Source organism: Microtus oregoni, unplaced genomic scaffold (genome assembly GCF_018167655.1).
Source record: "Microtus oregoni isolate MIOR12 unplaced genomic scaffold, Mior012 000011F_ref0000422, whole genome shotgun sequence".
Classification (NCBI taxonomy): Eukaryota; Metazoa; Chordata; class Mammalia; order Rodentia; family Cricetidae; genus Microtus; species Microtus oregoni.
In genome coordinates, this window is record NW_024543070.1 from 14,779,321 (window position 1) to 14,795,130 (window position 15,810).

A 15,810-nucleotide genomic window follows, 5' to 3' on the forward strand; every position below is an offset into this window, starting at 1 on the left:
GTGAGTTCAGGGTGTACCTGGGTTAAGTAGGAAGATCCAGTCCGAAAGAAACAAGAAAAAAGTACCATTATAGTACACAGAGAAAATTCTTGAGTAATTCACTTAATTTCTCTACTCTTATAAGAATTTAACTTAAGGAAATTCAACTGAAGATATAAAATACTTAGAATGGTGAAAAGAATCAAGGCAATACATGACCTGGACAAAGATTAAACTGTAGCCAAATCCCTTAGAATCATGTGATTTGAGAAAGGAGTATTTTATCTTTAGTATCCATGAGGCCCTGGGTTTGCTCCCCAGCACCATAGAAACCACACATAGTACTACATGTCTGTAATCTTAGCACTTGAATGTTAGAGTTAGAGTTAGGAGGATCAGAAGTTTGATGTCACCCTCAGGTACCTAGGGAATTCAAGGCCAGCTTAGGCTGGAAACCCTGGACAGATAAGATTATTATTATTAATTAATATTATTATTGACATAAGTTTTCTCAATATTTTTATTATGTGTTTAAAAAAGAAAACAAAGTATTTTTTTCATTTTACATACTAATCCCAATTCTCACTCCCTCCCCTCCTCCCATTCCTTCCACCTACCCCCTTCCCCAACCCCCATCCACTCCTCAGAGAGGGTAAGGCACATTGCTTTGGGGAAGGTCTAAGGTCTTCCCTACTATATCTAGGCTGAGCAAGGAATCCATCCAAAGAGAATAGGTTCCAAAAATACTAGTATAAGCAGAAGGGATAAATCCTGGTGTCACTGCCAGTGGCCCCACAGTCTGCCCCAGCCATACAACTCTCCACCACATTCAGAGGGACTAATTTGGACCTATACTGTTTCCTTCCCAATCTAGCTGGAGTTGGTGAGATCCTGTGAGCTCAGGTAAACTGTTTCAGTGGGTGAACCCATCATGGTCTTGATTTCTTTGTTCATATTCTCATTCCTTCCACTCTTCAACTGGACTTTGGGAGCTCAGCCCAGTGCTTGCTGCAGGCCTTTGCCTCTGTTTCCATCAATTGTTAGATTAAGGTTCTATGATGATATTTAAGATATTCATTAGTCTGACTACAGGGCAAGGTGAGTTTGGGCACCCTCTCCTCTATTGCTTAGAGTCCTATCTGGGGTCATCCTTGTGGATTCCTGAAAATTTCTCTAGTGTCAGGTTTCTTGCTAGCCCCATAATGGCTCCCTCAATCAAAATATCTCTTTCCTTGCTCTCATCTCTGTCCTTCATCTCAATGATCTCGTTCCCTCAAGATCTCCCCCTCCCTTTCTCCCCTCATCTTCCCCTTCCACCCTCCCTATTCCCCTCACCACCATGCTCCCAATTTTGTCAGGTCAGCTTGTCTATTTTCCCTCTCCAGGAGTATAGTTTTTCTTAGGGTTCACCTTGTTACTTATCTTCTCTAGAATCATGAACTACAGGCGCAATATCCCTTGCTTTTCAGCTAGTATCCACTTACGAGTGAGTACATACCATGTTCATCTTTTAGGGCCTGGGTTACCTCACTCAAGATGGTGTTTTCTAGTTCCATCCATTTGTTTGCAAATTTCAAGATGTCATTGTTTTTTATTGCTGAGTAGTACTCTAATGTGTAAATGTGCCACATTTTCTTTATCCATTCTTCAGTTGAGGGGCATCTAGGTTGTTTTCAGGTTATAGATATTACAAATAATGCTGCTATGAACATAGTTGAATAAAATGTTCTTGAAGTATGATTGAGCATCTTTTGGGTATATGCCCAAGAGTGGTATTACTGGGTCCTGAGGTAGGTTGATTCCCAATTTTCTGAGAAACCATCATACTGATTTCCAAAATGGTTATATAAGTTTGCATTCCCACCAGCAGTGGAGGTGTGTTCCTCTTACTCCACATCCTCTCCAGCATAAGCTATCATTGGTGTTTTTTATCTTAGCCATTCTGACTGGTGTAAGATGGTATCTCAGAGCTGTTTTGATTTGGAAAAAAAAGCATCTTCAGCAAATGGTGCTGGCATAACTGGATGTCAACATGTAGAAGAATGAAAATAGATCCTTATCTATCCCCATGTACAAAACTCAAGTCCAGACTGATTAAGGACCTCAATACAAACCCCACCACACTGAACCCGATAGAAGAGAAAGTGGGAAGTAGCCTTCAATGCATGGGCACAGGAGACCACTTCCTAAATATAACACTAGTAGCACAGACACTGAGAGCAACAATAAATAAATCAGACCTCCTGAAACTGAGAAGTTTCTGTAAAGCAAAGGACACAGTAAGACAAAAAGGCAGCCTACTGAATGGGGAAAGATCTTCACCACATCGGACAGAGGACTGATTTGCAAAATATATAAAGAACTCAAGAAATTGGACATCAAAATTCCAAATAACCCAATTGAAAAATGGGGTACAGAACTAGACAGAGAATATTCAACAGAAAAATCTCAAATGGCTGAAAGACACTTAATGAAATGTTTTCTCAATATTTTAACTAAGCAAATGACAGTGTTCCACATGTAAAAAGTGAGGTACAAAGCAATCCACTCTAGTTTTATAGCAGATAAGTACATGCAGATTTATGGAAGGCGGGAAACTGTGTATGTCAGTGTCTTCAGGTCTTCTCTGACAGAGGAATGGAGGGTCCTCTAGTTTCTAAATGTTCTAACTATTATCTAATCCAGCTTAATTTATTTAGTAGATTATTCATTATTTCTCATTGTATATTTCTAAATGGATTTGAAACAGTATTCTTGGCCTACACCAAGGATTATGGATTGGCTATAAAGAAACAAAGAAAATATTTTATGCTTTTCTAGATGAGAGAGACAGTTATGTAGAATTTATTCCATTTTTTTCTTCCTACCTGGAAGGAAAATTGCAGTTGCTTTGGCGTGTACCATTCTGTAGTATATCATAGCATTTCTTGTTGCTAGCAAGAAGGAAAGTAAATTATCTACTATTCAAAATGTGATCCTGTAACCCATAGATAGAGTTACTTAGCTGATTTCAACTTCCCACTGCATGGCAAGACATGAGCCCATTGTTTCTTCTGTGAGCTTTTCCTAAGTTGTTGTTCCTCATTATTTTTAGCTTTAGGTTTTGTGTCCATTTCAGCAATTACAGCAACTTTTTCTCATATTGGGTTGGGTCACATCTTGAGCACTCTAAGGAAAAGTAACACTTTAAATAGGGATGGTCCTCAGGATTCCTACCTTCTTCTCTGTTCATAGAGGAGGAAAGGTCAGATTCCCTCCTGATGTTTACTATGGACCTTTCCTGACCACTCCATTGTAATGTAAAAATAGGGTTTTTTTTTTCCATTTCACTTCATGCTTTTAATTCTAAAGATTCAGATGTTATCATACACGTCTTGTGATTCTGTAGCCAACGTTGGCCTCAAACTCAGGGCAGTCCCCTGTCTCAGCCTCCCAAGTACTGGTGTTACAGTTATATGCCACCAAGTTTGGTTTAGTCATTGGTTCTTATCTAAAGTCTTGGGTAAGTCAAAACAAGAAAAAAACAAAACACCGAGGTATAAATCCTCAGACTGATTAGTTTCCGTATAGCCTAACTCTTGCAGTACTGTCTGCCTAACAGTGGACTGTTCACCGGGGAGTGCTTTCGTGTGATGAAGTTGTCAGTTTTCAACAGTAAAGATTTGCTGGAGATTCTCTGACTGATAATAAAATGTCAACGATGTAAGTGCTAAATTAATTACTTATCCTTCATATACCAATTTTATAATCCATGTTTTAGCAAGTGGTTTTGTATTATGTTTTAAACCATGGATAGAATTTTTGGAACAGTCATTGTCTTTTGGCTTCTTCTCCCATCTCCCCCCTCCCCTCCTCTGCCAAGAAAACCTCTGCAATGGTGTTTTTTTTTTCTTACTTTATTATAGCATACTGCAGTACTTTATATATGAACTCATTTTAATGTGAAAACATGTTATGTACAAGTGCAGAGAAACTACACAGATAGCTTACCGCCCCCAAAAAAGAAGGCCATAGTACCAAAGTTCACTGCGTTATTTGATAAACTTGAAAATATTTTCTCTGTAGAAAATAATAAACATAATGACATTTCCTAGTAAGCCCATTTAAACCAAATACAGCTGAATTGTACCATGTATTGTTTTCGATTCAGGATTCCAGAAGAAACCTTACCTTCATTTATTCAAAGAGCCATGTTTTACTTACCTGCTATAAATGAAATTCCTATTAGCCTTCCTCCTTACTGTTCCACTTATGGCAGATTATTCTTTCTATAGATAATCCAAGACCACAAGGAGTTTTAACCATTACTTCTCAAAGTGCAGCCAGCATGCCTTTCATCTGCTTGCTGTGCCATGAATTTCAAATTACTAAAATGCTCATTGCCACCAAAGCATATTATTTATAATTTCAAATTGTGACTTTAAGTGATGATTTTTTAAGTTGCAATTTTAAACAATGCTTTGTGGTTTTTAAGTAGTAGAGCATACTTTCAGAAGGTCTCAGGTTTGGGAGCTGCTGTGGACAGACTGTCCTATCAACAGTGCAATGTTCAGGAGCTTTGCTTCCTGTGCACAGAACCAACCACTCACATAAGGCGGCATTCTGGTGACACTTTTCAAGAAAGAATTTAGTTTAAAATATTTTTAATAATTCTGTGAAGATATAAACTTTGAGTTTTAGAAGTTTTGTTTCAGACAATATAGGATTTTATTTGCTTTTAAAAATATTAATTTGTATATTGGTGTGCCTGTGTGCCTATGGAGGTCATAACAGAGTGCCAGAACCCTGGAACCAGAGTTACAGGTAGTTATGAGCTACCATTTGGGTGCCGGAAACTGACGCTGGGTCCTCTGGAAGAGCACACAGTGGTCTTAAGTCCTGAGTCAACCGTCCAGTCCCTGGGTTTAGTCTTAAATATTCAGAATAGTTTTAGGGGGAAAAGAAAATAGTTCAAAGCAAGCAGAGTTACTGTTATTTGCTTAAAAATGTTTATCACTTACCCCCAAAGCTGCCAGACACACATTTCCGTTGCATTGCAAGGAACAGTGCCATCTCAAGAAATCGTCATCTGTGCTCATGGAATGTTTACATTTAGAAAAAATTGTCTCAAACAAAATCACACTCACCTATTTTTGAGTTTTTTCAATCCTATGTTGTTTCTAGTGTTAGTGTATTTAGATTTAGAAGAAAGATGCTACTGTCATACAAATATTCTAATTTGAACTACAGTAATTTAAACTTTTTTGTGCTCTGAAATAAAAACAAAACTTGTTTTGGAAATTTATAGAAGTAAAACTACATGGTAGCTTATATTGCTTATCTCCTGAATTATAGAGAATATGTGTGTGAATATATGTACATTAAAGTACATATATGTAACATGTACATGCTGCAATATTTTCCTCTGTATATTTTGATATTTACATAACTTACCTGGAGGACTTTAGCAGAGTATAGTTTTGTGGAATAGGAGACCTCCATCCTGTAATTATTACCATATTATACATATTCTACATTACTCTACCATAGTTACCCAAAAGTGCATACAGATTTTATGTTACTCTGCTGTAGTTAGCCAAACATTTGTTTTTGATATGTGCTAAAAGTGAAATGGCAGCCAACCTGAAATCAAAATAGCAAATTCAGATATTCCCTCCTACTGGTATATTCCATGTAGTGTGTCTGGGACTGGTGTTCTTTAAAACATCCCTCTGTCTTAGCTGCCACACCCTTAAATGTCAACAGCAACAGCGTCTCTCAGATTGCTTATGAGGATCACAGAATCTGTGTACCAAGTATCATCACAAAATTTCTAAATAAATGGTACCTGTTACCTTTGAGTTGAGTTTGATAAATAAATTATGGTACTTTAATGACCCTTGAACCAAATAATAACAATTTTTTGTTTTCTCAATCTGTTCAGCATCAGTTAACAAGTTAACATACCCATATTGTTTTTCTAATAGTAGATATGTCTTCCCCTCATAGACCTGACAGTGATTAGACATTCCTCTCCAGCTCAGGCTCCTTTCACTTAAATTAACCAGTTAGTATTTCTGTTCTAGCTTAGAAAAGACTTCCCTGTAACTGCTCATATCCAATTTGATATGTTAGTTTATTCTGAAAGACTCCAGGGCCCAATACATGAGTCCAACAAATAGTGTACATCAGAGCTTCTCTGAGAGCAAGTATGGTGTTGTGTGCATAAGACATGTCTGCTTTCTGCTGCTTCGATGTGTGGTCTCCATGATTACAGTAATTCACCATGATAGGGATCTAAGGAAATGTCAACAGCCTAGATGTTTTTGGACCTTTAAGTTACAAATATACTTTTATAAATAATTTGTACTCTATTCACAGATAAGGGAGGATGAATTAGAACTGAATTTTCATGTTTACCTCAGGGGTATCTTATTGCTGCCCACATAATTGTAAAAACTTTATCAGCCTCAAAGCTACTGTCCTCCGAATTCTTACTAGGCAGTTGGGTTCAAATCCAGGTGGTATTTTATGATTCAACTTTGCTAAACAAATAGCTCAATTTATTTATTCTTAGTCTGTAAATTAAACAGTACTATTTATGTAAGTTCCTAATTATGGATCTTGGCATATGGGATTCAAATCTGTAATTTTCAATATGGTTATTGCTGTGACAGGGGAATTTTGTTTAGGTTTGTTTATAACATACTGAAAATCTTTTCAGCCTATAAGTAGAATTTTCATCCATTCTAAAGGCTATCTATTTATTTCTTGATCTAGTAGTGGGAATTCTAGTAAATGTGCCTCTCCCTATTTATCAAATATATATATATTATTATATTAATACTGTAAATACGACAGGAAGAAGGGAGGGATCAAAAGAGGCTCATTTGCTAGCAGATTTGGACCACAGACACTACTACCTCATGCTAGCAGGAGAATTAAGCTTTAGCCTCTGATGAGTAGAGTGGGTATGGTCTTAAATGAAGTCGAAGCTTGTTCTGAGGGATGCTTTCTTTCCTTTGTGCTACATGTAGACATATTATTCCATCCTTTTTGTTCTTAGAAATACCTTGAAGATTTTAGGAGCTAACTGTGTAGGCATTTGTTTGTAGAATAGAATATTTAAAAATTTAACATGGTTGTAAGACAACTCTTTGCCTTTTTTAAAAAAAAATCAAATTAGGATGAGAAGTGAATACAGGAATTTTCTGCTTGGACTCTGTGTTACTGAGACGGGAAGTAGAAAGTGTTGTTCCTCAATCTCAAGGTCACAGTTTTGTCGCCTCGTCACAGTACTGATTCACAAGGTTAACTTGGTGTAGGAAACACCATACAAGTGTGTAGGAGAGCAGGAAGACATGTAAATTTAATGTGTTTAAATCTGTAATGTTGACAATAGTGTCCATGCCATAGATTATATATGTTATTCTACTTAGTCCTCTTCATAAAGAATCCTGTGCAGTACTTAGCTGCAGGGTTATACCTTATACCTGTATTGGGTATAAATATATAAACACCTATCATTTTAGGTGCTTCAAATTCTTTCCCAGATGGGAGAGGATATTTTATTTAGCATATTTATATTTATATCTTTATTAAAGCCAGGTACAAGAGGCTCATTGTATGAAGAGGCACAAGACATGGGGTCTGTGCCTCTTCAAAGGAGTTATCTAGTAGAAAGAACATACACATAAACATCAAAAAGTACCAAGGCCACCTGTGTAAAAATCTTAATGGGAATGTTTGAGTTCCAAGATCTTGTGGTTCAGAAACGCCACCGTAGATGCTTCAGGATGGGGACGGGTCTTATCAAAGACTCCCATGAGAAACTTGGTCTGCACTAGGCATTTTGTCAATATTTATAAAACACAGGTTCTCTGAAATGACACACCAAATGGTTTGTGTTTGTAGAAAGGCATATGATTGGAAAAAATAAAGAGGCCAGACTGTGAGCCATATTGTGCTTATACTGTACAAATTGGAGAAGCCCCCTAGACTTTTTAATTAGGACAGGAGTGGATGTTTTGCCAGTGTAAAGATTGGTTGGAATGGAAAGAGAAAAGGCGAAGAATAGGACAAATCACGGCAGTGGTTAAAGAGGCATAAGGTGGTTGTTATAGAGAGGACAGGAAAGAGAAAGTTGGCATAGTATATAAGAATAAAAAGCAAAGCCTAGACTATGAGACTGCATCTCCAAAACAGCAGCAACAAGTAATAGGTAGGATATAAGAAATGACTAAAGTTTGCAAAATCTCTGCATTAATATGTGGGCTACTAAGCATAACAAAAAACTCAGATCTCTAGGAATCAAATAAGAAAGCAGAATGTGGTGGAATACACCTATATCCTCATCACTGAGAAGGAAGCTAAGGTAGCATTGCAAGTTCATGCAAAGTGTTAGCTGCAAGATGATCTTATTGGTATGATTTCACAGACATGTACTTTTATATTTCAAGTAGAAATACAAACACTTCAAAGATGTGAAGGTATATATTCGAAGCTAGCAATAACTTACTATTGTCTCCATCATATTCTTGCCTTCTGTGAAGATGACATGTTCAAAAATCTGTATGAAACCATTTACAGTTCAGATCCTAGAAAACCATTATCCTGTGTGTTCCTAATAGTGAGGAAACATCAAACAGAAAGAAAAGAAAATTTTTACATTCTAGAAATAACCATGTAATGAAAACTTCCCTTTCCAATCTTCTTCCTGACCAATCTTGGTCTTGATGTACTATTTAAAACATCATTGTTCTTCCTTAAAACTCACATTCCTTACTGCAAACTAAGCTAACAGAACTGAGAACACAACCCAAGAAAGAAAGTGTGTGGAGTTTACAAGATTTGTACTATTTTCTCCTCTATGCAAGATGACACAGGTGTTAAACGCTAAATTACTCAAGGACTCAGAATTGACTGTTCATGAAGAAGAAATACATTGTTTTTCTGTGAAGTAGATCAGACTTTGACCATTTATTCTCAAATAAACATACGGGACCCCAAAAGTCATTTACAGATCGAAGTGTATCCTTTACTACTCAGAAACACTTGAGAAATGTGTCCTGCTTGTTTGGTGTGTATTAGCTGAGACCTAGCTAAGACCATGCCTGAGAACTGACACGACAAACCCTTGTGTCAAAGTCAGAGAGGATCTTTCCACGTTCGCCCTTCCTCACTGACAATGCTTGTGGCCTATAATTGTATACAGGTTTGCTACTCTGTCTTCTGACTTGCTTAAGTGGGTGTAAATGGTGAACAGTTTGGAGATAGGGTTGTCATTTCATGTTTTTATATAAAAATGGACAACATCCAAACAAGCTCATTTGATAAATGAACATAATATATCACAGATGATTTCATTCCATGTTAACCTTAGCTTAAACTGAAAGATTAGAAGTGAAATTGGATCTCATTCTATTTTTAATCATGGATACAAATCATTTGGTTTTCAGAATCCTCACCAAATAACTTTCTGATCCATGCAGACAGTGAGAAATTAAGTATTTTCAAAAGAAACATTGATTTCCCCCCCTACCTTGTCAAAACCTTACAGAAAGCTTTTATATATACCTAAAGTGGAAGCCTTCTTCCATAAATGCAAAACAAAGAATAAATAACCAGGTTTTCTTGTCTTGCTAAAATAAGATAAAATGTGTCCTACTGAAATCATAGAACAGAAGTGTGGTGAAAATCTTCCCCCGGAGTATTTTATATTTGGTTTGAGAGCTATTCCATAGCATATTAGTAAACAATCAGTAATCTTTTAGCTAAAGCAAAGATAAACGAAGAGTCAGAAACTACAGTCTCCTGGTGTGTACAGCTGAGTCTTCACATTTTTCCTAATGAACAAAGATAAGAAAAGTACAGGTGACTTTAATGTGTAAAATCCACCTTGCACTGCTAGCCCTAGAGGAAAAAATTAAATTACCTACTTAAGCTAATTCTGTCGTTGACAACCAGGCCTGCATAGTCTCTGGCTTCAACTCCATTTTGAACCACTGTTTGGACTTGTCTGAACTAAGAGACTACAGAGGCTACCTCAATAAAGCAATCATTCCTTTAAAAATTTTTACTAATTTTTTGAAAATTTCATATATGACTACTGTATTTATAAATTTTCCTCATTCCTCCATCCCACCATGTCTGCCCTCTGCCCCTCTCAAATTCATGGCCTGTTTTTCTTCAGTTAATATTGAGGTGTGTGTGCTTGCGTGTACTTGGACACACTCAAGCACACATATGGAAAAGTATAAACTGAGTACATTACTGTCACTCAGATGTATAAATTTTAGGGCTGACTACTTGATACTAGCTGATTGGAGGGCCCATCGCTGAGAAAGACTGACTCTTTCAGCAGTCAGAGCCTGTGACTTTTCGTCTAGGGCTTGGATCCTGTGAGATACTCTCCTTCCTCATCAGCATGTCAACTGCCATTGTCATTGTTCGGGTCTTAAATTTAGGAAACCATATCTTTGAGACTCTTCTGTCCCTATGAAAGACACTGTCGCATAGTAGATACTGTGTCCTCTGGAAGTTACAGTCTTCCTCTTCCCTCTCCCAGGATACTGTGAGTCTTAGCTGTAGGGATTGTGTTCTGGATTCACCAATCAAGAATGAGCACCACACACTTTAAAAATGTTTCTGGCTCTTGTTAGATTTTATTTATTTATCCATACCAATTTATGTGCTATAAGCTTTTGGCAAAGCTGCTTCCACCTCAGCACTGCTGACGTCTGAAGCTAGGCAAGTCTGTTATTGGGGGCTGTCTTTTGCGCTGGAGGGTATTTTTCACATCTTGGGCCTTTATCTCTTACAAAAGTAGCTTTCCCCCATTTGTGAAAAATAAATGTCTTCAGCCATTGCCAGCTGTCCCCTAGGAACAAAACTGTCCCCTTATTGAGAAGTGCCTTGTGGCGTTTGAACAACACTGAAAAGCTGAAAAAAACGCACCTACTCCATTAGTACTTGTTAAAAATTAAACCAGCGCGGCAGCTGTGCTCCCAAGATTTTCCCATGGTAGTTAACGCTTGTTTTTTGAGGTGGATATCTCGCACTGCATTGAAAAATTATTGATTAAATTAACTTGAAGGCTAAGCCAACCATAACACTTGAGTTTGTAAGTTTAACATTCTTATGCTTTAGAGAAAGCCTCAAGTTTAGTATATAATACCATTTCCTTTTGCTCAGTTCATTAATATCCCATTTCAAAACAGAACAATTGAGAATTTAAAGACACTAAATCATTACCAAACTATTGTATTATCTCCAATGTTCTCCATGAAAGCACTTCTCACAGTGCATTCTAAGGACCCATGGAAGCCCCAAGACCTCTCAGAATGATGATACCTGCACTGATGAGCTTAACATGTTAATCATTGTACTCACCACCACCTCATAGTTAAAAGAGGTCAAGTCCACTGAACATCCTTGAGAAAGCAAAGAAATGGTTAATTCTGTATATATCAACGCATGTATGTTTTTAATATGTGACAAAATAGAGATATAAATACTTATGTAGGTGGACTTTTTTGCCTCACCAGCCACTCCCCAAATAACCACACAGAGACTTAACTATTGATTATAAATGTTTGGCCAATATCTTAATCCTGTTTTTTAGCTAGCTGTTATAACGTAAATCAACCCATTTCTAGTAATCTGTGTGCTGCCCCAAGGCTCGTTTACCTCACCTGTGAACTTCTCATATTGCTGCTTCTATGTCTGGCTCAAGGCTCTCAGACTCCACCCTTCTTTCCTAGCATCCTCCTAGTCTGTCTCTCCCACCCAGTCTCTTCCTGCCCACCAATAGGACAGCCAGCTTTTATTAACTGATGAGAGCAATACTTATTTAGAGTATACAAAGATTGTTCCACGGTATACTGTGCTATTAGCATTTGATAGTATCCATAAGAAAAAGCATGTGAAATATACAGTTACTACAGTATAACTATACTTTCTGCGATACCTTTTTATTAGAAGATTTCAGTTATTTTCCTTGGGGATCTAGCATTTTGTTGAGCCCCTTGCCCTTTTGACAATATCATAGCAAATAACACTTGTAGCTGTGTTCTTCTGTTTCTTATAAAGAGTTCCCTTCTGTGTGATAAAAGCTAATTTTTCCCTACACTGATGTCTATGGTATGCAGCTTTCCACGTACCAAGTTCTTATCTGATGTACTTCAGATGATTCCCCGAAGCCTGACTTGGGTTCTAGATTCTTCACTCATTTAGTTTTAACTGTTTCCCATCTATAAATCATATTTGAGTAGTCTAAACATGTTTTCATGTATTCTAATTTTTGTGTGATAATTTGGAGACTACTGTTCTAGATTTTAGACTTATTTTCCTTAAGAAAATAATGAACACGTATGCTTTAATTCTTTGCTGCAAGGATGAACTACACACTAGACTTCTAAAGTGTTATTTTGGTTTCAAAATATAGCTTAAAGATGAGAAAACTAAAACTCAGAGTAGTCAACACTTTCCAAAAGCTACGCAGGTAGTCAGGTGGGACTGCTGAGATCTGAAACAAGTCAGTGTCCTCTGTGAGTACCAATGTGCCACTGTGTGCATGACCTCACCTGGAGATGCTGGCATCTTAGCACAATGTTATTCAGAGGTTAAATGAGGGTCTCCTCATGGCAGTGAGCCATAATGTACTACAAAATATTGTTTAAAATTCAGATATATACATATATTTTATACATATGTGAATACCATATGTAAAACTAGTAAAGGAAACTTTATAGACTTGACCTTAAAAATCTTTAAACAATGTGCTCATTTTCCATAAACTAAATATACAAGCAACTTGCTGCTTCCTAAAAATAGATGTCAGTTGAGAAGAGATTGACCGAGCAGGAATAGGAGCATCTTCAGAACAGAGGCTAGGGAGTTTTGCTCCCCTAGCAAATTACTACACTCTGTCATCCCAGGACCTTCCTACTTCAGTGTAGAACTCTGGCCCAAAGCAGGTGCTTTACCTTACGTCTGCAGTCACCAGAGGGTGTGGCCAAGCACATCAGTCATCTCAGGAGATGCTCTCCTATTAGGCTCTCAGTATGCAGTCGGTTCACTTGCCCAAATCTAGCAAGGAATCAATACCTTGTGATATGGAGCAAACAGAAAGTCTGTTGACAGTGCTCAAAGAACAATGTGAAACCTAGAGCCATTCCCAGAACTAAATGGTGGGTATGCTGCCCTATTGATTAAGCCACTAGATAAACAGACACTTGGCAAAATGTAGGGAACTTCATTTGAGGATTAAATTTAAGGTGAACCTTGGGCTTAATGACTGACTTACTAGAATTATAACACACTTTTGTTTGGTTGGTTGTTCCTTGAAATGGGGTCTCGTAGGGTTTCCCAGAACTGGCACGTCGCACACTGGTCTCAGGTTTGTAGCAGTCTTTCCATTCCATCCTCCTGAGTATCAGGAATAGAGGGACAAGTAACAACTCCCAGCTACAGTTACCACTTTTTAGTTTTTATTCCTAAGTAAATTTAGCAACAGAAAGACATTCCTTGTTGTTTCTAATAGATCAAAGTAAGGACACTGCTTCAGCTGTCAATGCACTTGAAATGCAGCGCTGTCCTGGGCTGGAATGAAAGCGTGGAGGATGGGGACAATCGACACCCACTCCAGTTTACTCCTATGTACCACCTTTTGGGGAACAGAGTGAGCACAGTGCAGAAAGAGAGAGTGTGTCTATGTTTGTCAACTGTCTTATGTAAGTGATAAACAACATACTTTAACATAAAGTGTTCTTCCACACCCAACAACTTGACACTATTCGTGTTTTTGAAAGCCTGTTTGAGAGTACTTAAGAAGATAAGGAATAGGCAGTGTCATTTGAAGCAGGAGCCTAGAAATTCTTTTTAGCTACATACATACATACATACATACATACACACACACATACACACACACAAACATACATAAATAGTTTTAGTTTCAGAGTCAGCATGTGTGATAGGAGTTCCTTAGGATAGTTCAGTATTGAAAACCATCATTATCAATATGAAATATAATAGTTAATCTCCTGTCTTCATTGCTTCGGGTAAAAGATAAGCATCCATTGTTCTTACTGAAATTTTAAGAACTTATACTAATAAGTGCTACACTGTACACAGTCTGTGGTGGTAAGAAGTTGGCACAGTGGCAGGGGAGGCCTGGTCAGAGGGTCAGGCTTGCTCGTGCTCGGCACTGTTTGCCTTGGGGCATTCTGTTGTGTGAGAGCAGGATGGTCATTCTCGGGGTTGAAAACTAGAGTTTTTCCAATATGTACAGTAATGTTTCTGGAATAATCTTTTCCTAGTCATAAGAAACTATTGTTTCAGCTCGGATCAATTTATTAGCTGGTGTATAATATTTTCTATATTAGAGAATGCTAATGATTCTTAATTAATGTAAGATCATAAAATTAAGAGGAAAAAAGACTGATGTTCTAGGCAATTAATGGGATAGAATTCTGGGGTGTGGTAGAAATATTCTTTCTTGATTTTAATGGTAATTACAGGTCTAATCCATTTTTTAAAAAAAATCTTGCTAATTGCACACTTAGAAAATAATGCATATTATTACATTTAAATAGTAATTATATTCTAAGTGAACTACAACATTAGCTATTTCACTTCATATTTTATTTTTATTTTATTACTGTTGTATGTTTTTGTTATACATGCATGCAAATATGCAGATGTGTAGAGACCAGAGCAGTTCATAGGGTATGTATCATCTGTCACTTGCCACCTTTCTGACTTGAGACAGAGTCTCTCATTGACTGGGAACCTTACTGTTTCATTTAGGCTGGCTGTCTGGGGAGCCCTTCATAGCCACCTGTTTCTGTACCCCAATGCTGGATTATAGGCATGCACAGTTATGCCCTGCTTTGTATGAAGGTGGTAGGGATTTGAACTCAGGTTCTCATGTCTGCTGGACAAGTGATCTTAACCACTTAGCAGTCTTGCCAGTTCCTGCATTTCATATTTTATGTAGAAAAATAATATGTGTTTAAATATATTTAGATAGGGCATTCTGATGCCTGTTAGTACTTAAAAGACAATTCATTGGGAACTTACTAACGTGGAATAAAAAGGTAAAAGAAATATATGCTGCTATTCCTTTCATAGTGGTGACAGTCATGACACTGTTTCTCCTCTTCCTTTAGCCCTGGAATGCGACCAGATGTGAGCTCTCCTCCATCTAGCTCCTCAACAGCAGCGGGACCACCTCCCAAGCTCTGCCTGGTGTGTTCTGATGAAGCTTCGGGATGCCATTACGGCGTGTTGACATGTGGGAGCTGTAAAGTCTTCTTCAAAAGAGCAGTGGAAGGTAGTGTGTGTTTTGAAGAGTTTCATTTCTGCTCTGTTTTGTTTCTGTTTCTCACAGTACATTTTGGACTGTCCATTGTATGCAAAGTCCACCAAAGCTAGACATCCATTTAGGGCCAAGCATGGCGCCTCTTATGTCCTCCATTGGGAAGGGGAAGGACAGGAGGAAGGAGCAGAAATAGAATAAACTCCCAATAGATTAGCTCCACTGTCTCAGTGGGTGGGTGCACCCCTCGTGGTCCTGACTTCTCTGCTCATGTTCTCCCTCCTTTTGCTCCTCATTGGGACCTTGGGAGCTCAGTCCAGTGCTCCAGTGTGGGTCTCTGTCTCTATCTCCATCCATCACCAGATGAAGGTTCTATGATGATATGCAAGATATTCGTCAGTATTGCTATAGGATAGGGTCATTTCAGGTTCCCTATCCTCAGCTGCCCAAGGAACTAACTGGGGACCTCGGCTTGGGCATCTGGGAGCCCCTCTAGGTTCAAGTCTCTTGCCAACAGTGGAGCTGATCTA

General features: G+C 37.9%; 1 protein-coding gene across 7 annotated transcripts in view; it reads left to right on the forward strand.

Moving 5' to 3' along the window:
• LOC121453238 (glucocorticoid receptor-like) overlaps positions 1 to 15,810 on the forward strand; it is a 122,432-nt gene that overhangs the window by 84,855 nt on the left and 21,767 nt on the right. For 6 of the 7 annotated variants that reach the window (XM_041659774.1, XM_041659770.1, XM_041659772.1 and 3 more), the window contains exon 3: positions 15,132 to 15,298. In XM_041659774.1, the coding sequence (XP_041515708.1) occupies positions 15,132 to 15,298 (167 nt within the window). The remainder of the gene's footprint in view (positions 1 to 15,131; positions 15,299 to 15,810) is intronic. The other variant, XM_041659775.1, reaches the window with a different exon arrangement.